Raw genomic sequence first — 25223 nt, 5'->3', positions numbered from 1 at the left:
AGGTGTGACCGCATACGTGGTTACCCCCGCTAGAATAAAGACCTATTTGAAGTGTTACCATGTTCCAGGTGCTGCCTGATGCACATTAAGCGTGTGCAGGTGTTACCAGCTCCATTGCACGGATAAGAAAACTGAGGCCCGTAAGGGTACAATACCTTGCCCTCGGTCACTTGGCCAGGGCGCGGCAGGGGCTGGGACAGAGACTGAATGAGTCCTAGTTCTTCACCCTTGCACTGTGCAGGGTGTCCCTTCCTGTCTGTGCAGGAGTCATTTCCCTGAGGAGCAGTCTGCACGGGGGACGAGAAAAAGGATGGGGTGTTGGGAGCAGCCATGAGCAACGGTCCTGTCTCCCCTGGAGTGTTGAGGCATGACTGGTTCTCGGGGCCACCAGAGCCACAGACAGGGAAACTCCCCTCCAGGAACTCTAGACAACCCTGTCCCAGCTGGAGAAATAGGGGCTACTTCAAAAGGGAGGAAGGGGGCTTCGGACCTTGGAAGTTTAGGGTGGGTGCTGGAATCCGCCCAGCAATTCAATTACGGCTTTTAGAGGTTAACTCTTAACGAGTCCCATGATCATCGTCGTGCACGGAGTGCCCACTTCATACCACATACCTGCCCACCTCATCTTTGCTCCCAAGAGGAATCCTCTCAGCTGGTGGGACTTGCTCCCTATTTTACAGAAGAAGAAACTGGAGGTCATGGGGGTTGGATAAGGCGTCCAAGCCCCAGCCGCGAGTATGTGCAAAGCCAGGATACGAGCCGGGCTTGGGAGATCCCCAAAGCCAACAGCTCTTCATCTCTCTGTATTCGTTTATGTGACAAACGGGGTTATTTTCACACATTACTTAAGATGGGTTTTAGTCATATAAGTAATGCTTAATCAGTATAAAGAATTGAAACAAATCCCATGAACTTCTCTGTCTTTTCTTTTTTTAAAGATTTTATTTATTTATTTGAGAGAGAGAGAATGAGAGATAGAGAGCACGAGAGGGAAGAGGGTCAGAGGGAGAAGCAGACTCCCCGCTGAGCAGGGAGCCCGATGTGGGACTCGACCCCGGGACTCCAGGATCATGACCTGAACCAAAGGCAGCCGCTTAACCGACTGAGCCACCCAGGCGCCCGAACTTCTCTGTCTTTAATGATGTCTTACGTAGCCTTCTGGAAGTTATTTCTATGTATATTTTTATATATAAAAATATATGTGTCTGTTTGTATATATTCCAAATGATATAACAAACATCATTGAACACTCTTTCTTTGCGGTGTACTACAAGGATACAGATATGTGGGAAAATTTTTTAATTTCTTCAAGAGCTCGAAGAGGATAGTGGTTTGAAGCGCAAACTCTGAAGCCGAATTGCCTGGGGTTTGAAACCCAGCTCTGCCATTTAATGGCTATGTGACCTTGGGTGAGCTCTTTGACCTCTCTGTGCCTCCGTGTCCTCATCCTTGCATGGGACTCTTCGATGTCGGGTATGCATTTCCCAAGACTGTGGTGTTTTACCAAAACCTTGCAGCTTGAAACAACAGACATTTATCCTCTCACCTTTCTGGAGGCCGGAGGTCTAACATCAAGGTGTCGGCAGAGATGGTTCCATCTGCAGGCTCTGGGGGAGAATCCGTTCCATCCTCTCTCCTAGGTTCCAGTGGTGGCCGTCGGCTCTTGGCGCTCCTTGGCTTGAGATGTTCTGGTCCAGTGTCTTCCTCTGCCATCGCGTGGCCTTCCAGCATCTCTCCATGGCTTTCCTTCTGCTTATAAGGACACCTGCCACTGGATTTAGGGCCCATCTTCAATCCAGCCTGATCTCATCCTTAACTTATTTACATCTACAAAGATCCTCTTTTCAAATACGGTCACATTTTTAGGACAGACCATTTTGGGGGACACAGTGCAACCCAGGCATACAGGGGTGAGGTCAGCCGAGTTAGGGGACTGCGTGGAGTGGAGTACTTAGAACGGACCCACACGTGGTCATGCTATGGGCTCCTTGTACATCAAACAGGCAGGCTGCTGCCCTGCATTCCCAGGGCCCCTTCCCATCCGGCCCCCCATGTCACCTGTGTGCCCACGCACCTTGTGCACAGTGATCGGGCCAGCCATGATTTCTACCACTGGAGCCACATCTGGCCCCTGCAGGCCCGAGAGCCCCTGAGGGCAGGGACCAGGCCTCTCCATCTTGATAGACCTGCTTGGTCTTGAAGCTGCTTGGGGTTGGGATCATGGGTGGGACCAAGGTGGCCTTTTGCCTGTCCTCTCCCTCCATCCCATATTCCGCTCGAGTTCTGGCTAAGTCTGCACAAGGGGGCCTCAGTTCCCCTCACGAGGAGGCATCACCGGAACTTCCCGAGCTATGGGAGCCCTTGGGAGCTGGGAAACTCCCATGCTTTCCTTCCAAACGGGCAGTGTCGAGCCGGGCCCCGCACCCCAAGCTGTCACCCTCCCCGCTCTGACCCCACACTCGGGTGGCCCCTTGGGGCAGCCTCTCCACCCCGGAGCAGAGCTTTCCTCTTCGCACCTGTGACGGGGACACACACACCAGGCCAGGGAGTTGTGGACGTGCCAATTCACTCCTCCTCCAGGGAGCTGGTGAGAACGTGCCCCCAGATGAATCCGGTTGCTGCATCCAGGCTGGGTCCCTGCAGTGCAAGGGAAGGGTCTTCCCGAGTGTCTGACCACACCGCCTCTGGGGGGCTCAGCCTGGTGTCCAAGGACAGCTGCCCTGAGTGGAGCTCTCCTCCCCACTAGCGAGCAGGAGACTGGCCGTGAACAATTTCTCTTTCCCGTGGAGTTGCTCTGAAGTTTCTGAGGCTCATTACTTTTTGCTAACGGTCCCGTTCATTACCCAAGGTTCCCGTGGCTGCCTTTGCGGGGCCTTCAGTTGGAGTTTGGCTGCTAAGGGGAGGACATGGGTGTTTGGGTCCACTGCTCTGCCGGCAGATGCCAGTTAGAGAAGGAGCAGCTGAGGCTGGGGGAGCTTTGGGCCTTGCTCCGAGTCACGGGAGCACAAGAGCCCTGAAGGGACAAAGTGACAAGGGCACCTGCTCTGACCAGGCCAAAGAAGGGCCATGGGACCAGACCCTCTGATGCCTGAGTCCCTGCTGACATTGGGCCTTGGGTCACTTGAGCTGTCTGGGCGCCCACTTGTGACTGCACAATGCCCGTGCCGATGATGGAGCTTGGGGCTGGGCTGTCGGGCGCAAGCATAATGGCAGAGGTGGAGATACCCAGAGCTGACGCCGCGTCGGGCCTTGTTTCCCTGCTGTGATTACTGGTATGGAACAGCTCTGCCTGCCGGGGACTGTCGCTGAGCCCACACAACACTTGAACTTGCGAGTTACCTCTGGGGCCAGATGTTTTCTTGGTTACACGCCAAGTGCAACACACAGACATCTACCCGGTCACTCTGATCAAATGTGCTAAGTCCTAAAATCAAGGCTACGAAGTGGAAGAATTGTAAGGCGAAGAATCCCAACTGGAAGGTTGGAATGATAGAAAAACAATAGTTAACATTTACTGAGTTGTGCAAAGCACTCAACCCACCTCTCTCTGTCTCGCTATTAGGTAAGGGTTATTCTTACCTTTTTACAGACACCTAAACTGAGGCCCAGAGAAGTAACGTAACTGGCCAGAGGTCACATACCCTAGATTCGAAACCAGGGCTTCTAATACAGCAGACAGGCTTCTTCTGGATGGGTCTTAAGGGATGGGGAGAACTTTATCCCCAACGGTGTACTATAAAAGATTTTAAACATGCAGAAGAGTTGAAAGAATTTTGCAGGGAACACCCATCTACCCCCCCCACTTACCCTTAATGTTTTTGTATATTTACTTCAATACATATCTATCTATCCCTCTATCTTTCCATGAGTCCATCTTTTTTTTTTAAGATTTTATTTATTTGTCAGAGAGAGAGCATACGCAGGGGAAGTGGCAGGCCCAGGGAGAAGCAGGCTCCTTGCTCAGCAAGGAGCCCAATGTGGGACTCGATCCCAGGCAGGACCCTGGGATCATGACCTGAGCCAAAGGCAGACGCTTAACCAACTGAGCCACCTAGGCGTCCCCATCTTACTTTTTTTAATGCATTTCAAAGACAGTTTGGGGCACCCCCGAATATGTTAGCATACATATCATTAACTAGAGTTCAGTGTTTATTTCTTGTTCTTTTTTATTGTTTTGCTGTAAAATTTTCGGATGATAAAATGTAAATACGTGTATCTCAGTGTACCACTTGAACGTCATACAAATGGGTTCATGTGGTATGTATTTTTGTGCACCTGGCTTCTTTCAGCACGTTCCTGGGCTCATCCATGTGGTTGTGTGGATCAGCACTTCCTATTATGTTGGGGGATGTACCACTGTCAGCTGTTCATTCTCCCACTGATGGACACCTGGACCAGTTGCAGGCTATCATGAGTAAAACTGCTAAGAATATTCATGTACAGGTCTTTGTGTGGACATCCACTTTCATCTCTCTTGGGTAGATAGATACCCGGGACTGGATGGCGGGGTCATATGATAGGTGTATGTTTAGATTTATAAAAAACTGCCTTTTTCCGAAGTGATCATACCCAATTTACATTCTTTCCAATAACTCGGGAGAGTTCTGGTTCCTTCCCACCCTCACCAACATGTGATGTTGTCAGTCTTTTTAATTTTCGCCTAGAAATTCTAGTGGTTGTGTCATGGTATTTCACTGTGGCTTTAATTTGCATTTCCCTAATGACTAATGATGTCGAGTAGTCTTTCACCTGCTTATTGGCCATTCAGATGTCTTCTTGGAGGTATTTTCAAATCTTTGGCCCATTTTTAACAATGAACTTGCTTGTTCTTCATTAGATGTATGCTTTGCAAATATTTTCTCCCCGCCTGTGGTTTGAGTATTCCTTTTCTTCATGAGGTTTTTTTGATAGGCACAAGTTTAATTTGGTATATTTAATTTATCCATCTTTCCTTTTATGGTTCTTGCTTTCTGGTCCAATCCACTAAACTTTTGCCTGCCCATTGGAGAAAATGTTGGTAACAGGGAACCTGAAGGAATCACAGGTGGACAGAGCAGCCTGAGCCTCAGGAGCACCGGCGGGGGGCGGGGGGGGGGGACGGGGAATGCAGGTTTTGCTGAGGGGATGGAGGGCAGCCCTTTGTTGGGGAGTTTACATTGCAGGGTGGGGCTCAGAAAGGGAATGCGTTCAATATTAGGAGACTGGATTGGATCCTTTAGGCAGTGGGAGCCATTGAAGGTTTTAGAGCAGGAAGGGACATGATCATTAAGGGAGAGATGGCATGGTCCCCCTGACACTGGAGCCTGGACGGAGTTTCTCCTTGGTCACCTTGTCCTCAGGGCACAGGTGGGACTTCCACAGAACTGGGGCCAGGGAGCGGCTTCATCTCTATAGATCTTTGAAGATTCTCTGTGGGCCCAGAAGCGACCCAGGTCCCATGAGGTCTTAGTGGGCCCATTTCTTGCTGAGGAAGCTTGCATGTTGGTGTGGCCTAGTTGCTAACCAGCAGCCCAGGGAAGGCATTCATATACGTGGACTTAGAGTCAACTCTGCCAGTGGTTCCAGCATCCTTATGGGGACCCCCACACTGCCCCTTCTGACCTCCCCTCGCCCCAACCCCCTAGGCCCAGCACCTGCCAGCCCCCAGGCTTCCCCGAGGTTTCTCTCAGTCAGGTGGCCCAAAGGCCTTTGCTCTTTCCCAAATATCTGCATCCTTGTTACAGCTCAGCATGACCTGACACACTCTAGGTCACTCGATCACCTTGTTTGTCATCTGGCTCCTCTCCTAGAGATGAGGTTTGTTGTTTTTGTTTGGTTTTGTTTGTTTTTTACTCTTGTTCTTTGCTCTAACCCAGTTCCTAGAACATCTGGAGCTTGCAGGACCTCAGAAAAATATCCATAGCACAAGTGAATGGGAGGCAGACCCCCTCCTTTCTCCCAGAGCCTGTTTGTTTGATAATGGCTTTGGTTCTAAGGAGAAGTTGAGGACATTTGTCCCCAAAGCCCAGGCCCTGCCTAGGGGCACCCAATAAATGGAGGAATCTTCCGGGCCACCCCCGGCCCATTGCGCAGATGAGAAAACAGACTCAGAGGGAAAGGACTCGCCAAGGCCTAAGCCTAGTTGGTGGCAGAGAGGAAACGGGAGCTCTCACTCCCAGCCTCCACGAGAGCCCTAATCTGCCCCTGGGGGAGGCCCCCGGCCAAGTGAGGAGGTTTAAAGATGATCGGGAAGCCTTTTGGTGCCAGAAGACAGTTTTGTGTTTCCAAGGGTGGGGATTAGAGGAAACTCACAGGCCTTAGGGTGCTTCTTTTCTGGGTAATTCTGGCCTCCAGCCTCTTAACTTCTTTCCCAGAGGAGATGCTATGACTGTACTTCAGGGCCCGGGAAGAGCTTGCATCAGTATCAGCTGGGCTGCCTTGGACTTGAACTCCAAATGAGGCCCACTGAGCCCCCGTTCCACAGCCTGTGGACATCCATGGGGCCGCCATACTGCCGCTCCCGGCCCCACAGCGCCTGCAGCTGCCTCAGACCCTCCTGTTGTCCTGGTGGCCGGGCACACTTTCCAGTGTGGACCCAGAGGGGAAATCCACAAGTATCCGTGCACACACAGCATCCGTGAGAAGGAAGGCTTCTCGGAGGATTTGGGAGTGGGGGCGTCAGGAGGGAATATTCGCCAGGACCCAGCCTTTCCCTTTAGGAATTGCTGTTCCCTCCTCAGGACTTTTGGGTCTTGCAGGCCTCTGACCCCCTCTCCCCCACCACCTGGTTCCACTCTCCTGTGCCTTTAACGGGGCTCATCCTGCCCTCGTTCCCCCCAGCAGCTCCTTACAGCAACTGCTAGCCAGGGACGCGGGCAAAGAGAGGCGCTAGCCACATCTTCCTACCTGTATAACTACTTCTCTGTGTCTGATGAAGGTATTCACCCCTGCAGATACCCTGAGAGATTTCGTTCCTTGGAATCAAAACTGGCCTGCCCGTGTATGTAGGGGTCCAGTGGAGTGAGCATTTTGGGGGAGGGTCCGAGATCTCTTAAACCTGACCTCTTTACGGGTTTTTGCTCTTTCTCAGGCCTGTGACTGTCCTCCTTCCCCCTCCCTGACTGTTACATCCTTAACCCCGGTGGGCAGGGGGGGTGGGGGGGCGGGGAATGGACAGAGAGTATTGACTGGGAGGAGACACGAGGGAGCCTTCTGGGAATGTCTGTATCAGCACAATAGAAATATAATGCAAGCCACAAATGTAGTTTTAAATTTTCTAGTAGCCACATTAAAAAAGTAAAAAGAAATAGGTGAAATTAATTTTAATAATGTTTTATTTAACCCAGTATACTCAATCTACTATTATTTCATCATATAATCAATGTAACACATTATTAATGAGCTCTTTCACAGTCTTTTTTTTGCGGATCAAGACTTCACATCTTGTGTGTATTTTACACTCACAGCAGGTCTCAATTCTGTCAGCCCACTTTTACGAGCTCAATACCCCCATGTGGCTAGTGGCTGCGTTATCGGCCAGCCCATCTCTATCAGGGTGGTAGTTGCGCATATATATATATATATATATGAGACTCTGTCTAGATGTATACTAACGACTTGTACGTTTCACTGGAAGTTATACTTCAATTTGAAAGTTTTTTAAAAAATCCTCTGCAGAGCTCTGCTCAAACGCCCCATGTGTTTCCCTGAAGCCAGCCTGGGTTGGAATTAGCTACTTCTGTTACATGGTGCTCCCGTTATATTTATCCCAATCTTCTGCTTCAACTGGTTGCTTCTGTGTAGATCCAACTCATTTTATTATAAGCACCCTAAGGTGAAGATCATGGTTTATTTATTTTTTAATTCCCCAGAGGACTGGGGCTTCGTCGATGCTAGATGAATGAGCATGGTTTAATTGAATCTGCATTTGTTATACACAGCTCTGTGGGCTGGCCGCAGGAGGGGCTGATCATTTGATTCTGTTCTCAGTCCCATTCCAGATGTTGGCGAGGGAGAGGGAGAGGAGGATGGCGTGGGGCCTTGTCTGCCGGTCGCCCCGAAGAACTGCCTTCTCCAGCGGGGCATCAGTGTCCTGGAGAAGCTCATCAAGACGTGCCCTGTGTGGCTGCAGCTGGGTCTGGGCCGGGCGGAGGCAGCCAGGATCCTGCTGCAGGAGGCGGCTGGGGTGAGTTGGGGTCTCTTTGCCTTGTGGCTGGTGGTGGGCAGGCACAGCTGCAAGGAGCTGCCCGGGCTCCCACCTAAGCAGCTGGCCTCTGCTTTCCTTTCTTGGGCTGGTCAGCTTTTCGACTGGGGTGTTTTTTTCCAGAACTCAGGAGTGAGAGACTCGTGGGACATCTGGTTCCTGCTTTGGAGAGCAGGTGTCCCCCCTGGAGAACAGGGGACTGTGTGGCTGGCATGGGCTGTGTGGGCACTGGGGCACTGAAGAGGCAGGACTGACGCTTGGAGAAGTCAGCCACGCATCTGGGACCAGAGGGGATCAGAGCTGGGGGGACCTGAGCAATCATATCACACCCCCTTAGTTGACGTATGAGAAGCAGGGGCTGTGTGATGGAGGCAAAAGGTTTTCTGGAGCCAGGCTCCATGAGTTGAGCCAAGGAGCTTAGATTTTTCTGAGGCTCACTTTTCTCACTTTGAAATGGGGCCGTTAGTGAAGGTACTCTGGTCCGGGTAGTGTGAGCATCACAGAGGAAGAAAGATAGGTAGATAGTGAAATGTGAGTCAGAACCCATCAAACGCCACCCACCCCACGTGTTTTCTCTTACACGCCACTTCCTTTTTAAAAAACATTGAATTTGTTTAATTATAAAAGTGACAAACATGTGTAGTCACTGTAAAAAAAAAAAATCAAGCTGGACAGAAGTGAAGAGTCTTCTCAAAGCTTTTGCCACCTATTCTCTCCCCTCATCTACTTCCCAGAAGTCTTTTTTCGATTTTGTTTGTTATTGAGGTGAAAGTCACATCACAGAAAACGAGTCGTTTTCAAGCACGCTATTTAGTCTGTTCACAGACGCAGCACCGCTGTTTCCAAAACATTTCATCGCCCCGACATAAAGCCCCGCGTCCATTAAAGCAGCCAGGCCTCCTTCCCCTGGCCCCAGCAACCGCCAGTCCGTTGCAGAAACTGTGTTTGCTCCAAGCACACCGTCTGTCTCTGCAGGCATTATCTGCAGAGTCCCCCGGTGACAGCAGCTGGGGTCCGTCAAGCACTATGTCCCAGGCACTCACCGAAGGTGTGCACACGAATCAGCACCGTGTGTGCTCACGGCAGCCCTCTGACATGGGCATTGCAATCAGACCCATGTTACAGAAGAGGTAAACTGAGATGCAAAGAAGCTGAGTGACCTCTCCCAGGTGACTCAGGGAACAAGTGCTGGAATTTGAACCCAGGCCGTTTGGCTGCTCCTGGGCTATGTAGTACCTGCACGTGCAAAGGGAATCCTACCTTTCAGCCACTGGGCTCACCTTCATTGCGGTAGGTCGTGCTGTGGGCGCTGCGTCTGGGAAGAGTCCAAGCTCCCACATACATGGGGCTCAGGACGAGGTAAAAATCCATCAAGTAAGCAGTTGTACCCGAAAATCGGAATTACTGGAACTTATGGGCCCTCCAACAAAGTTCCAACCTCCCCTTGCCACAGAGCCCCTACCACGGGGAGTGGGGACCATAGAGGCCGGACAGCCCGCCCAGCCGAATCCTGCCGAGACCAAGGAGGGGGTCTCCTCTGGTTATGGTGGCAGGCGCCCTGTGGGCCAGACCAGCCCCACTGCAGCACCAGGGGCAGCCCGGGAGTCTGCAGATCCCTCTAGAGGGGGCGAGCAGGGAGGGGGCTCCAGGGGCAGTCAGGCTGACTGTTGTCCTCAAGAAAACAAGCTCTGTTGTTTCGTCTCTCCCCACCAAAAGGTTTTCTATTTTGAAAATAATATCGGGGACTCATGCCAGCGAGTGTCCCAGTCAACCAGAGAATCACCCACTTCCCTGTTAGGTTCTGAAGGGGACTTCCCGCCCTTCCGGGGGGGATGCAGCTCAAAAATAGGCCCAAGTGCAAGGTTTGGATGCTGAGGGATGGCCATTTTCTGGGGCTTTCTTGGTCACTAGGGGAGGTGTGTCCTGGGCATGGAAGTAGATGCGGGTGGACAGGACAGCGAGGACCCTTCGTGGCAGAGGCAAGTGCATCTCCAGGGCAGGCTGGGCCGAGCCTAAGTCCTGACTGCTCTGCCCCCAGGGGTCAGCCCTGTCTTCAAAAAGTTTAAGATAAGCCCAAATCAAAATAACAAGAGTGGCTCTAGGTGAAGATTGCTTCTTGATGCGGGACTCTGTACTGGCATTAATGCCAAGTCCTATATGATATCATCTCATTGAATCCTTTTGATAATCCTGGGAGGCCTCTGAATCTATTATCCCCAATTTACAGAGAAGGAAACTGAGGCTAAGTGGAGTGCCCTAGTTTGGGCTTCCCCAGAAGCAGACCCCAGGACAAGGATTTGAGTTCAAGTGGTTAATTTGAGAGGTAACCCCGGCGAAGCCAGCAGGGGAAACAAGACAGGGAAGGGAGGCAGCTAATAAAAGGTATGTGATCATGCAAGTTACCGCAGGCTGCAAGGGGAGCTGGATCCTGCTGGATCCTGCTGGAGCATTCTGGGAACCAGGGTGGAATACATATCTCAAGGCCATCCCACCCAAGAAACTAGCAAGCTCCTTGTCCACTGACTCCTGAGAGCCATTGGTTGAAGGCTGTGGGGTGTGAGGATCTGTGTTCCAGTACCTCCTCTCTGCCCTGAGGATGAGATCTGGCTGTGGCCAGAAAGAGATGCCGAGCTCTGGGGTGATACGGGCAGACTTCCTGGAGGAGGCAGATGCTGAGCTGGGTCCTGCAGGATGGTTGGGCAGGACTGGGTTGGGGGAGCAGAGGGGGTCTGTTGGAGAGTTGGTGGGTCTCCGAGCCAGCCCTGAGGACAACAGAATTGGAGCAGATGCACCTTCTCTTGCCTTCCCTGCCCCCTCCCTCTCTGCCTTGACCCCTGACTCTTTGCATCTGTATTTTCAAGCAGAAGCAAAGCCCAGGGTTCATGCTGTGATTAAGAACGACTGGCCAGCTTTTACCCAGGGTTGTTCTTTGCACAGTCTTATCTATCTCCACCACGACTTCTGTCAGGTGGTTGGTGTTGTTAGTGCCCTCATTTCTCCACCGAGGAAGTAAAGGTGAGGAGAGGCTCACTCACTTGCCTGAGGCCACACAACTAGTGAGAACAGAGTCTACGGGGTGTGACCTTCAGCGAAGGCCCTTTGCTGGGTAACTTCATCCCAGCACCGAAACTCAGCCAGGGCAATGCTTTCCTCATTTTTAAAGCTGCAGACAGGGGCGCCTGAGTGGCTCAGTCGGTCAAGTGTCTGCCTTCGGCTCAGGTCACAATCCCAGGGTCCTGGGATCGAGCCCCGCATCGGGCTCCCTGCTCCTCAGGGAGTCTGCTTCTCCCTCTGTGCCTCCCCCTGCTCATGCACTCTCTCTCTCTCTCTCCCAAATAAATAAGTGAAATCTTTTTTTTAAAAAAGTACTTTAAAAAAATGGGGGAAAAAAATGGTGCAGACACCACAGGTGGCCCCCAGGCTGTGAGAGCTCGAAGGGTCTTCAGAGATCGCCTGGACCCCACCTCTCCTGATGAGGAGGACGCTTCCTCCTGTCCAGAGGCGAATGGTCGGGAGACCAGGCATCTGGTTCCTTTGCCCACCCCCCAATATCTCTGTGATCTTGACCATGCCCTACCCCCTCCACCCCTCCCCATCTCCCCTCCCCGCAGCCTGCTTCTCTGATAAGGTATTGGGAACATACTGGCCCATTTTTGATTTCTGTGTATCCAGAAACAAGGCAATCAAAAAGCCGCCTTTATTCATTCTTCACCCAAATGGTGCTTTTTTTTTTTAAGTTTAATTTTAGAAATTTTAGATTTACAGAAGAGTTGCAAAGACAGTATAGTGAGTTCCCGAATACTCCTCACCCAGTTTCTGCTACTGTTAACATCTGACACTGGTAGGATACATTTGTCACAATTAATGAAGCAAGTTTGATACATTCATATGAACTAAAGCACTAAAGCCCCTAGATTTTACCTAATGTCCATTTTCTGTTGCAGCATCTCATGCAGTGCACCATCTTACATTTAGTCATTGTGTCTCCTCAGGCTCCTCTAGGCTGTGAGAGTTTTTCAGACTTTCTTTGTTTCTGATGTGGCCTTGACGGGTTTGAGGAATACAGGTATTTTAAGGTATTCTGTAGGGGGTCCCTCTCTTGGGATTTATCTGATGGTTAGACTAGGGTTATGAGTTTGGGGGCGGCGGAAGACACAGAAGTAAAGTGCCTCTCTCATCACATCATGTCAGAAGTACCTACTATCAATATGACTTATCACTTACTATCCGTGTTTACCTGGATCACCCGGCCCAGGGGCTTGTCAGCTTTCCCCTCTGTAAAGTGAACCTTTCCTCCCCTTAGGCTGCCCTCTTTGGAGGGAAGTCACTCTGCATAGCCCATCGTCAAGGAGTTAGGGAGTCCTTGACTATCTACATAAATTATTTGGAGTTCTTCTGCACAAGAGATGTGTCTCATCTTCACTCATTTATTTATTACATCATTTACTTGTAGCAATATGGACTCGTAGATATTGCCTTTCTGCTTTGGGTTATAATCCAATACTACTTTAATGATTCTGTTGCTCAGATTGTTCCAGCTTTGGCCATCGGGAGCTCCTTCGGTTGGTTCCCGTGTCCCTTTGACATACGGCCACCATTGCGCGTGTGTGTGTGTTTGGTTTTTGGGGCGCTTCCTTACTTTCTGGCACCGCATGCTCCAGGATTGTCTTGTATATTCCTTGTCCCAATCCTAGAATCAGCCATTTCTCCAAGGAGCTCCGTTTCCTTTTATTAGAGAATAATATTAGAAAGCAAGATCTGGGTGTTATGTGTGTTTATTGCTACTGGAGTGCCATGGCTTGGAGGACAACAGATAGTTTTTAATGAAAGAAATCTCTCTTAAGGTTGCTTTTCGTAGTGGGGGGTTAGCTCAAGAGTTGGAGTAGCCTGTATGGTGATACGGACCAGCCATGTAGGTGGTTCAAGGCACCTTCCCCAGGTGTGAGCCCAAGGAATGCCAATTCCATTCAAGATTAGTTTGGAAGAGCATCAGTGCAGCCCCTCTCTTGCCCCTTCCGGGGCGAGGAGAGAAGCACAGTCAACAGTTCCCGCAGGTCTGTTGTCCCTTAGGCACCCTCTCTCATCTTTCCAACAGCCCTGCAGAGCAGGGGGCAGCCTTCCTATTTTATAAGTGAGGAAAGTCAACTCTGATGGTAAGGAGCCTACCCTGTGTAATCGGCTGCTAAATGCCGAAGTGTGACTGGAATTCACCAACTGACTGCCTTCAAAGGCTTTAAAAATGTCTCGGCCTCATTCCCAGAAATGCTGATTTTTTTTTTTTTTTTGGTTTGGAGTAGAGCTCAGGCATCAGCATGTTTTAAAAAGCTCCCCTGGGGGGGGCGGGGTGCCTGGGTGGCTCAGTCGTTAAGCATCTGCCTTCGGCTCAGGTCATGATCCCAGGGTCCTGGGATCGAGCCCCGCACTGGGTTCCCGGCTCAGCAGGGAGCCTGCTTCTCCCTCTCCCACTCCCCCTGCTTGTGTTCCCTCTTTCTCTCTCTGTGTCTCTCTCTGTCAAATAAATACATAAAACCAAAAAAAAAAAAAAAAAAACCAACCAAAAAAACTCCCTAGGTAATTGAGAAACTGCCCTCCGTGCCAGGCTACCACTTCATTAGAAGTAATGAGAAAGGTGGGCCACATGTGTCCAGAGTGGGCTCTGGCCACTGACCCACTGGGCCACCAGCCTCCAGAGACCCGGCAGCCCCTGAGCTTCTGGCCTCTGGGAAGAACCAGCCACTTCTGTGACTGCTCCAATGGGCATGATTGGAAAGTTTCCCCCAAGCAGCTGGAAAATAGTCCTAAAATAACCAGAGTAGAAAAGCAGACAGCTCTGGAGTGTCCAGGCCAAAAATGGATAGTAGCAGTAAAATCATTATGGTGTACTGGGCTTGGGGTTATTATATATTTATTTGGAGAGGAGGAGGGGCCTGTGGAGGCTGCATCATTCTCTCCCTAAGCATATTCTGTCCTAGCTGTTATGGAAATCCGTTTGTCTTTCCAAAAACCCACCCTGGCTAAGGGTAGACGGGGCAAGGCTCCTACAGTCGGCTCTTCCAACCTCGTGGACTGCAGTCATTTCCCCGGGAAACTCAGTGCCAGCCTCTCAGGATCTGGGAAAGACCCCAGGACGCTGCTCTGGGAGAGTATCTTCTAGAAGAGAGGAGTCCTGGGACCCTTCAGCCCCCTGCCCTCACTAGACTGGAAAAGCCAGCTCAGAGAGGGGAAGTGACTTGCCAAAGGACACAGCAAACCAGGGGCAGAACTAGGAGGGCCACCAAATGTCCTGCCTTTCAGCCCCACACTCTGATGGCTACCCCACAGCTGTTTTGGGGGTGGGGATGGGAGAATCCTAGCTCTTCAAAGAAAACTGGACCCCCAGAGTGGGCATGGCCCAGTCAGTTTGTATAATTGTGGGAAGAGAGTTCTTCTGCTTTCTGAGAGTTTCTAATGCAGGGCACTGGGGAAGCTGACAAAAGCGGGGGGCAGAGGGGAGAGGGAACAGAAGGAGGAGATGACTCAGATGTCAGCTCAACAAGGCACCAGACCGTGTTGTTCCCATAGAGGGGAGAGGCTGAGTGAGGACCCTGGGGCACAGCAAGATTTGTTGGCGGCCTGGTTAATCGGGGAAGACTTTTAGGAGCAGTGGGGGAGGATGGGGGAATGACTGAACTGTTCCACCCTGGGAAGCCCCCAGGGAAGTGTCCTGCAGGGGGACCAAAAGGGCCCCTCGTCCCTCACTCCCCACGTTGAGCTTCACCCTTCACTCTACACTGATGCCTGAAGCCTGGAGCTGCTAATGAGGGTATCTGTCCTCATCCCGGGTGCCTGGTGTCTCACCGTGCTTCCTTTCTGACTCATGGAGCCGCCCATGAACCGCTGAAGATAGGAATGCTACCTTCTTGCAGGAGGGGGTTCTGTGCCATTTGTCCTCGGGACGCAAGGCAGGTAGAGGAGCCCTGGGGAGGGGGGGCACCATATACCGAGGCTTATTATGTAGCTGACATTCTACTGAAGGCACCTGCACAGGTCTTTTAATAATCACTCGAGGCAGGAGAGACTGGGTGGCTCAGTCGTTAAGTGTCTGCCTTCAGCTCAGGTCGTGATCCCGGGGTCCTGGGATCGAGCCCCGCATCGGGCTCCCTGCTCCGTGGGAAGCCTGCTTCTCCCTCTCCCACTCCCCCCTGCTTGTGTTCCCTCTCTCGCTGTGTCTCTCTCTGTCAAATACATAAATAAAATCTTAAAAAAAAAAATAATCATTCGAGGCAACTGGGTCAGCTGGGAATGCTTTCAGCTTCAAGTAACAACAAACCCAGCCTATGGTAGCTTCAGCCGTAAAGCCACTACTGTTCATCTAATGAGAAATCTGGAGGTTGGGGTCCAGGATTAGTTTAGCAGCTAAGTGATATCCTTAGAACCCGGGGTGTTTTCACCTTTCTGTTCCCCATCTTCAAGGTGTTGGCTTTTTGGCCTCTGATTTGTCACTTCATGGTGACAAAATGGCTGCTGCAGCCCCGGCCATCTCACTCATTCAAAGGCGAGAGGTCACAGGCAAAAGGCTTTCTTCTCCTAGCAGTCTTTTTGTCAGGGAACAAATATTTTTTTTAGATGCCCTTTTGGTCACCCCCTAACTTCAAGGGAGGCTGGGAAAGGGGGTGAGTGACAAAAAGGAGCAGAATAACCCTGACTGGCTTTTGACCAAACCCTTCTGCGGGAGGATACATTGCACCCAGATCGGAATTGGGGTCAGTTGGCAAGAAAGGGAAAAGGCTAGTTCTTGGGGAGCTGATAGCGACTGTCCCTGGCAGAAACTCTTACGAGCGCATTTTCCAGAGGAAGAAGCAGCCCCAGGGAGACCACACAGCTCAGAGTAGCCGAGCTAAGGACCGAACTCAGAGCATCTGGCCCCAGAGGCCGCAGGCCGAAGTCGTACATGGAAGGGCCCCAGGCCCACTGCTCTGAGCGTTCCCCTTTCCCTCTCTTTCTGTTGCTCCTCCCCCCATACTTTTCCCATCTGTACAATGGGGTAAAATACTCCAAGCCCCAGGGAGAGCGTTGGTGCAAAGTACCGAAAACATCTAGCCTGATGCCTGGCATACAACGCATGCTCAGCTGACACTCAGTGGGTGGGTTAGGTTGGAGGATGTGACCTGCGGTGGTCACAAACTTGACCTGAAGGTCACCGACCTTGCGTTCTTGTCCTGGTTCTGTCACTAACGACTGACGTGGCCTCAGGAGGTCTCTGTCATTTCTGGCTCTTGGTTCCTCTGGCTGGAGAGTGGGGAGCTGGGCACATCACCGGCTTTCAAACTCCCCCCGCCCCGAGCTCTGGGGACCCCTCCGCAGCACCTCCTAGAAGGAAGAGAGGAGCAGGTACCCAAAGGATGGGGCCCCTGTCCATACACCTGGTGGCTCTATCATTAGTGACTATTACAGAACAAATCACTTCAAACTTCAGTGGCTTAAAACGGCCACCATTTGATTTGCTCACGATTCTGTGGGTTAGCAGTTTGGGCTGGGTTCTGCTGAGCAGCTCTACTGCTGGTCTCACCTGGGGTCAGTCATGCAGCCGCACTCAGCCGGCAGCTCGGCTGGGGCTGGCTGGCCTGAGGTGGGCCTACTCACTTGGTTGGGGTGGGCTGCTGGCTGGGCCATGTGATTCCAGCGGACTTACTCCGGGGTCTTCACGTGACAGCTATGGTCCCAAAGGGTGAGCGTGGAGGCTGACCTGCCTCTTACAGCCTAGGCTCAGAAGCCCACAGTGCCCTATGCGCTGCATTCTTTTGGTCAAAGCAAATCCCAAGGCTACCCCTTCCAGGTGTGGGGAAATCTGATGCGAGAAGCTGCAAGGAATTTGTGGCCATATTTAATCTACCACACAGGAGAATGATCTGTGAGTCCCTTTTTCCTATCTCTCCCTCTGGAAAAAGATACATAGGAATCATCTTGCTAATAATTATTTATTTATCAAATGAGATTATGCATATAAAAATCTTAGCATGTGGTTTAGTGCTCAGTAAATGAGAGCAGTCCACTCTAACAATAAAGATCGTAAGTACTTTTTATTAAGTGCACACTCGGTGTCAGGCCTTTGATGTACACAGTCAGCAATTCTCCCAGCAACCCTGAAAGATGGATATTATCATTCTCATGCTCACATGAAGAGATTGAGACCCGGAGGACTCAAGGCAGCTCGTCCGTGGATCCACAGCTAGTGCGTAGTGGAGCTGGGATTTGGGTCCCCCTGCATCTCTCAAAAGCTAGCCACAGGGGGTAGAAAGAGAAGCCAAGGGGGCTTGAAGAATTTGCCCATGGAGCCCCCAAGGGTGTTGGAGCAAGAGCGCTGGGCGGCCCACCCAGCCCTTCAGCCTCCTGTGCACTCATCTGCAACCACCATTGTGGACAGACCCTCCTTAGGGGATAGGCCAAGGCCACCCCAAGGTGGAGCATAAGAGATTCCCCATGACCTAGAAAGCCAGGGGTCACTATGCATTATTCCTTGCTTTACTACACAGCGACGCTGCATCTGGGGTGCTGTCTGGGGATCTTTCCCAAAAGAGACCCTGTGACTAGCTGAGCAGCTAAGCCTCCCCAAAGGGGAACACGGAACAGACTCTCTTGTTCCAAAGGACAGTGGCCCAGGCGGACCCTTGTCCGTGTCCCCCTTCCTCAAGGCCTACTAGGCAGGAAGGGTCAGAGGTCTCCTCCAGCTTCCCTCCCCATCCTGCCCTACTAGCCGATAGCCTCTCCCCCCGCTCCCCCCCCATCTTCCCCCAGTGCCTTATCTTGGCTTTTCAGATAAGAGCCCCAGGACTTGGCCATGGTAGAAGGAAGTGCCACGTGAGGCTTTGTGGCCATGCAGAAAGGGAGGGTGTTGGGCATTCAGACTTGGGGACTGGTCGGAACCCAGCCTGGGGGACTTTCCATCCCTGTCCACACCCCTGCCCCCCAATGAGTAGATGACACACACATGACAGCAATAAAGAAGCGAGGTGCTCCCGGTGACACCTGGGTCTGCGTCCTGCTTTGGTGCTTCTCATCGGCATGGCCCTGGGTCTGTTCGGCCTCTCTATGCCCCGAGTCTTCCCCTGTCAAGGATGGATAGTAAGTCCCTGCCTCACGGGGCTGCGGTGAGGAGTGGGGCCAAACATAAGGAAGGAGTCTGGCCAGAGCACAGGTGGGAGCCACTGTTCCAGCCTCGGGCTCCTTACCACTCTCCCAAGGAGACCCCTCCTTGTTCTTTTTCGCAATTAACACGAGTAGCAGACTGATCCCCAGTTCGCTACGGAGCCTGAGACTGGGAGACTGAAGAACAAAACCCAGCTGTGGGAGGGCAGGGGGCAAACGGAGAGTTAATCCTCAGGGAGCATCAGTGGAGACCCGATTACCCCACTGGGGGCTTTCCTGTGCAACCCCAGGATTTCCAACACGGAGGGGCGGGGCTGTGGTTGGGTTCTGGTGCCGTTATCCCCACTGACAGATCAGGGAAGCCACAGAATTACCCAGGGCCACGGAGCTCATGACTGGCTGCTCGGGGCCCTCTGGGAGCCTAAGAAAGATATAGATTGTGACAGACTGACTCTCCTCCCAGCTGGAGCAGTTCCTGTCCATGGGCTCCTGTCTTCTCTTTCTCTCGGTGAGGGTGGAACACAACACCGAGGTGTCAGCAGAGTGAAGAAATCTAGAAATAAGTGCGTGCTGGGTATGCAAGAGCCAATTAGCTTGCAGGGCAGCGTCAAGGAGGTCCCCGGTTGAGGCCAGCAACCATGCTTGGTCATTGCAGTCAACCTAGGGAGAGATCAGTGCCGGTCAAAAGAGTCAAGGAAGAAGGCCAGGCCAGTAGAGGAAGAAAGAAATCTACATTGGACTGTGGCCCTGGCCCTTTGTAGGTCTCTCTCTCTCTTTCTCACTCTCTGACAAAGAGTCCATCCTTCTCATCTTCGATTCTCTTCTATTTTATTTTGGAAAAAATAAAAACAGTGGGTGGCATTTGCACCCATGGGTCATGACCCACAGTTTGAGAAACACAGGCCCTCCTTCCTGTGCCATTCCTGACACTCGAGGTCGGAGAGAGGCAGCTCAGCTACGTGCATAGCCTCTGAACAAGGGACCCATCTGGGCAGGTGTCCCCATACATAGGCACCACATGTGTAAAGGGTGTGCTTTCCCTGCAAAGACAGAACCCCCCCAGTTTGGTTTCACTTTGGGGCACCAGCCTCAGCTCCCACCCCGGCTCAGGATCAAGGATCTGGGTTTGCACTGTCGGCCTTCCTGGGGGCACCACCAGCTGTGGCTCAGGCCTCCCATCCCAGAGTTCCAGGTGGGAGGCCGTGGGGCAGCCCAGAGTTCATTCAATCCATACTCACCCCCCCCCACACACACACACTCACTCATTCATTCACTCTGCTCCAACAACAATTCTCCAACTCCAGTGGGGTGCCCCACAATTCAACCCCATTCTGACACTACCCGGAGTGAGTGCAGGCCTCAGAAGTTAAAGGTCAGGGTCCCCAACAAGGCTGCCCAGACTTCAGGTGCCAGACAGAAGTGGAGTCCCCAGGTTGCCCACACTCACACTTCGAACTCGGCTGCAAACACGACCCCCCTTCAGGGTTGACAATTTGCTAGAATAACTCTGGGAACTTCCTGAAAGCACTATTTCTGTTGACCCTTTTATTCTAAAAGGGCCCAACTCAAGAGCAGCCAATGACAGGGACAAAGAGGGGTGAGGTCTGGGGTGGGGAGGGGCACACAGAGCGCCCACACCCTCCCGCGGCAGATTCTGGGCACGTCTATGTTTTCACCAACGAGGAAGCTCCAACGGAGTCTGAGTGCCCAGGGCTTCCACTGACTTTTATCTCACAGACCGGATGGACTAACCTGTTGGCCATCCCTGCTCCAGCTTCTCTCCCCACCGGAGGAGGTCGAGGTGGGCCTGGGAGTTCCAACCCTCTATTCTCCTGGCTGGCTCTTCTGTGACCAGACCTTCCTTTTGCCACTAGGGGCCCACCTTGAGTCACCTGTTAGTGTGAACTCAGGTATGGTTAGAAGCAGCTCATTATGAATAATAAAGGACACTTATCACCCAGGAACTTCCAAGGGTTTTTGAAGCTCTGTGCCAGGAACCGGGGACAAAGACCAGATCTACTTGTTATTATACTACACTCACCCACCCCACTCACAGACTCGCCCTCGCGTTCCCTCACACACAGCTGGTTCCCACCGGCCTAGGGGGGCAGAAGGCAGCTTGACCTTGGACCTCTGAAGGAGAGGCCAGGTGACCTCTTTTCTTTGAAGCGCAGCATGTTCCTGGGGTCAGATCAGGCTCAGGAGAACGCATCAGCTCGGGATGCCACAGCTCTGGGTAGGCAGGCATCCTCCCTGTGTGCAGAGGCATCTAGAGGTGAGCTGGCCTCCAGCTGGGTCCCCTAAGGAGGGCCACCTTCCAGGCTGGGGCACATTTGCAGGCAGCACCCCACCTGCATTTTCACCCCCAGAAGCCTTCCTCCCATCCTCCCCCATCCCCTCCCGTCCTCTCCTGTCCACTCGAGGTTCTCATGTTCTCTCCACCCTGCCCTGCTCCAGGAGAGGGGCTGTAAACTTTCAGCCACAGTCCAGTGACTCATGGGCTCATGGTGTCACTGCTCCCAGAGGGACACAGCCTCTCTGGGCCAGGTCCAGGGGGTACAGGGGTGGTGGAGTGCCAAGGGGGAATCCGAGGGGAAGGGCCTGAGCTCGAATCCCAGCTCTAGCACTTACTAACCTAGTAGTCTTGGGCATGACTTGCCTCTCTTTACCTCAGTTTCCCCATCTATAAAATGGGGATAATAATAATAACACTCCCCCCCCCCCATAGCTTTAGTAAAAGAACTAAGTGAGATGGAATCTAATCACCTGGGGTTAAGGCTCGAGGCAGACTAGGGAGGCAATATGTATGTGGTAGCTCCTACTAATCAATAATAATATGTTGTATTAACAATTATAATAACAAAGCAACATGATAATAGTCATCAATAACAATGGCAGAGAATTTGGAGCATCACAAAAAGGGTGGAGGACAGTGTGCCTTGGTGGGCAAAGGGAAGAAGTGGCATCTTAGTGGTTCTCCAGAGCCTCTCATGCCTGGGTCCACGTCCACGGGGATGTTGCAGTGGCTACCCAACCTTCCCTCAGCAACTTTGGCCAGACTCCCGGTCTTCCAAGCTCCAGCCCAGGTACTTGGGGCCTGAATGGGAGAGGCTCAGACCCCAGGGTTGGGGGGAGGGTAGAGGTGAGCATACATGCTGGGGTGTGAGTTGAAAATCAACATGACTCCCCGTGCCTTAGAGCTTCACTAAGTGCGGATGCAGGACCACTACCCATATCAGAATCCCCCGATTCTGGGCCCCACCCACCCAACAGCATCCAAGGGCTGGGGCACGGGAACCTGCCTGTTAAACACCCCTGCCAAACTCTGCGTCTACAACACAAAATTCTTTGGGGAGCATTGATTTAGTTAGACCTCCTCTGTAGGCATATGAGAAATGGAGATTCAGGAGCCAGGGGACATGGGCCAGGTGATACATGGCTCTCAGGGCAGAATCCCCAGTTCTCCGGAGGAATGCTTGACTCCCCCACACTGCCTCCTTGTTTCTGGAACCTTCTGGATGACTTCCACCCCACTGTTGTCCTTCTAACCTTCACCCAAATCTTTGATTCATGGAGTTGCCCCCCTTCTTCCATTGCAGACGTTCCTGGTCCGTCGGGACAGCGGCTTGAAGCACCTGGTGCTCTGTGTCCACTTCCCTTCCCTGAACGAGGGCTCGTCCGAGGTGCTCGAATACACCGTTAAAGAAGAAAAATCGAGTAAGTACCTGTCTTCCTGTGTCGTCCCCGACCACACAGCAGCAGCAGCAGAAGATGCTACACCATGCAACCACAGACACTCCCAGCAGGCCAGAGGGGTTTAAAATTAGAAGAAGTGGGGAGCTTTCAATCCCACGAAGTTATTTGGCCGGATCTGTTGTGAACTCAGTTTATCAGTTAAGTCAGTATGAGCTTCCGCTCACACATGTCATGGCATGGTGGCTTTGCTTCCTCGTGGTCTCTGTGAAGTTTCTTCTTGTCAGCTCAGGCTGGAGAAAAGAAGAAAAGGAGAGGAACTGTCTGGGTCCCTGGTCCTAGAGACAGCTCAGCACACATGCAAACCATGATCTTAGACAAGTCACTCAACCTCCCTGAGCCTGTTTTCTCATCTGTCAAATGCACATAATAGTCGCTATTCTGCCTAAGTCACAGGGCCTTTGTGAGGGTCAAACAGGCAAGCACTTTGGAAGCCAAAAATCCCGCGTGTGCACAGGGTTGCCAGGGGCCTGGGCCCCGGTGGGAAAATGTCTGGGGGACTCCGATCAAGGGCAGGTTTGTATTGCAATGTATATGCAATATATGCAATGAAAGGATCCGGGCCTCTTATGGGTATTAAAGTATTAAGCTCCAAAAAGCCTAGAAATTAGAAGAATCTGTAGAACATTCCAGGCATCAGCTTAGGTTCTCTTATAAATCCATGGGGTTATGGGAAGTTTTTTACCCTTAGTTAGAAGCAGAGTGAAAAGAGTTAAAGAAGATGATAAAATATGTATTAAGTATTTCATAAATATTATATATTCATATCACATATATAATAAATACTTGAGAGATATTTATTAAATATTTTGGACTAGTTGTTTCTCAAGAAGCACTTGGCCCAACACTGGGAGGATGCACAGATGAGTAAGCCCTGGCCTCAAGGGTCTCCCAGTCTAGCTGGGGCGGACGTGATGGGGTGGGGGAGACACAGACATCAGTACTTGCTGTGCAATGTGACAAGTGTGACTGCAGAAGGACCCCTGGCTGAGGGACAGAGGGGATGCCGACCACAGCGGGAAGCATTCCAAGAGGGCCTCAAAGAGGAGAGAATACAGGCTGGGTCCTTCGGGGTGACCAGTGGGCATTCTTTCAGTGAAAAGCGAATCTTCTAGCTCCAGAGGTGGACGAGAAAGTGAAAGCAGAAACAGGTTGCTTTTCTTGCTACAAGGGGGCCTTGCCATAGAGACCCTGATTCATTGTGTGTTCAGCACAGAGTTACTGAGTGTCACCCCTATGTCAGGAGCTGCTCCACCGTTGGGGACACAGCAGGGGACGAAACACAGCCCCTGCCCCTCTGAGCTCACATTCAGTCAGGTGGAGGGAGGAGACAATAAAAAAGTAACAATACAGGGTGACCTTGAGATGAAGAATCGCGCTGTGCAGAACGTGGAAGCGGGACGATTAGCTAGTTGCCACAATAATAACAGAAATTGTCATGGCTTAAGCCCGGAAAAGGCTAGTGCCCTGCTCCTGTGCAAGATTCGTCATCAGTGGGGAGGGCTCTTCCAGAGACCCTGGCCAACAGTGGCTCCGCAGCTGAGCAGGTAGACTCCTGGTTCCCAGCGTGGACTCCAGCCATGAGGAGGCCCGAAGCTCGTGGGAGGGTCTTACCAGGGTCTTGTCCAGGAAGTGGGTGTGTCACCTGTGCTTGCATTCCATTGGCTAAAACTCGGTCATATGACCACACCCAACTGCAAGGGAGACTGGGAAATGTGGTCCCGGCTTGTGCGCAGGCAGAAGCAGAGGACTGGGAGCCTGGGGAACTGTTGCGAGTCTGTAAGGCGGTAAAGTATGTGGGGTTGTTACTTTAGATAGCAAACCTCGGTGATCCCTGGTCCTGCAGGGTCCAGCAGGGAAGAAAATGTAGGGATCTCAAAGAGGAAGGAGGGTCATAGTTTTCCCAAACCAATATACAGCGCCCTCTAATAGACTGCAGAAGGGTGAGGTTGTTTGGGGCACCTAGTGCTCTCCAAGAGCGTGGGCCCTTTCTCAGACATTCTCAGCAGGTGCCTGGGGGTACACAGACCCCTGGGTGCAAGTTTGGCCATCAACCAGGTTCAAAGACCTGCCTGCCCAGGCCCTACTTACCTGCTAGTCCCTTTAGAAACCTCAGGGCCAGCTGTGCTCGTGAATTTCAACACCAGCCTCTGGCAAGTAGCTGAAGGTAGGCGGTGGTGATTGCTGAGCGTGCATCCGCAGATGCTCTAGAAGTGGAAGGAGGGAGATTTGTTCAAAGGCAGGCTGATAGGGGAGGCTTCTCGGAGGAAAAGGGAACCAAGCTGGACTGACAGAATGTGTGGAAGATGTGCTTTTCTCCTTTGCCCCACGCTTCTGTCCCACTTCCCTGTCCTAGACTCCAGGGCAATCACTTCTAGGTCTTTCCAATCCAAATATACCCCCTGGCCTTTTGGGACTTGGTCAGAAAGGATGCACAAGTCCTACCCAGTGGAACCAGGATTTCATGTTTGGTTGCAGTGCCTCATTTCCAATTAGGAGCCCAGGGGACAAACCAGGGCACCTGGTCGTGGAGGCAGCTTACTTCCCCGGGGCATATCTTCCTGCCAGGACCATGTGGTAGAATCTCATTTCCCACTTTTAATTAATTAATTAATTAATTAATTATATTTTAAAGATTTCTATTTGTTCGAGAGAGAGAGAGTGAGACAGAGAGAGCACGAGCTGGATGAGGGGCAGAGGGAGAAGCAGACTCCCCGCCGAGCAGGGAGCCCGATGTAGGACTCCATCCCAGGACTCCAGGATCATGACTCAAGCCAAAGGCAGGCTTAACTGACTGAGCCACCCAGGTGCCCCTCCCACTTTTAAACTTTTAAACATTCAGTGCTCAACTTGCTGAAAAGACCATCAAAACTCAAACCAGAATTCCTTCATGTAACGTAACCCTTCCAGTCACGATTCGTGGTTATTCCCTGTGACTACCCAGATGGCCTCTAATAAGTCTGCATGTGTTTTATTTTGCTCTTTCTTTATATTATTCCACTGCTCCCCAAACCTCAGACCCCTGAACCCAGACAACATCAAGAAAGTACCAGGTAATGTGTTTCTTTTTCCATGCTGATTCGCTGCTCTGACCTGTTTGCTCCCTCTTCCTCATTCCATACCTTCCTCCTTCACCTGGTGATTGAGTACAGACTGTGGAAGC

At 51.7% G+C, this 25223-nt stretch overlaps 1 protein-coding gene across 1 annotated transcript in view; it reads left to right on the top strand.

The window, feature by feature from the left end:
• RIN3 (Ras and Rab interactor 3) overlaps nt 1-25223 on the top strand; it is a 120277-nt gene that overhangs the window by 28884 nt on the left and 66170 nt on the right. The window contains exons 2-3 of the mRNA XM_028098525.2: nt 7969-8164; nt 21907-22024. Coding sequence (XP_027954326.2) covers nt 7969-8164; nt 21907-22024 — 314 coding nt within the window. The remainder of the gene's footprint in view (nt 1-7968; nt 8165-21906; nt 22025-25223) is intronic.

The sequence above is a fragment of the Eumetopias jubatus genome, unplaced genomic scaffold (genome assembly GCF_037043125.1).
Source record: "Eumetopias jubatus isolate StellerSeaLion01/CBP00866 unplaced genomic scaffold, mEumJub1_p1.0 scaffold_7, whole genome shotgun sequence".
NCBI lineage: Eukaryota > Metazoa > Chordata > Mammalia > Carnivora > Otariidae > Eumetopias > Eumetopias jubatus.
This window is presented reverse-complemented; position numbering and strand designations above follow the sequence as displayed.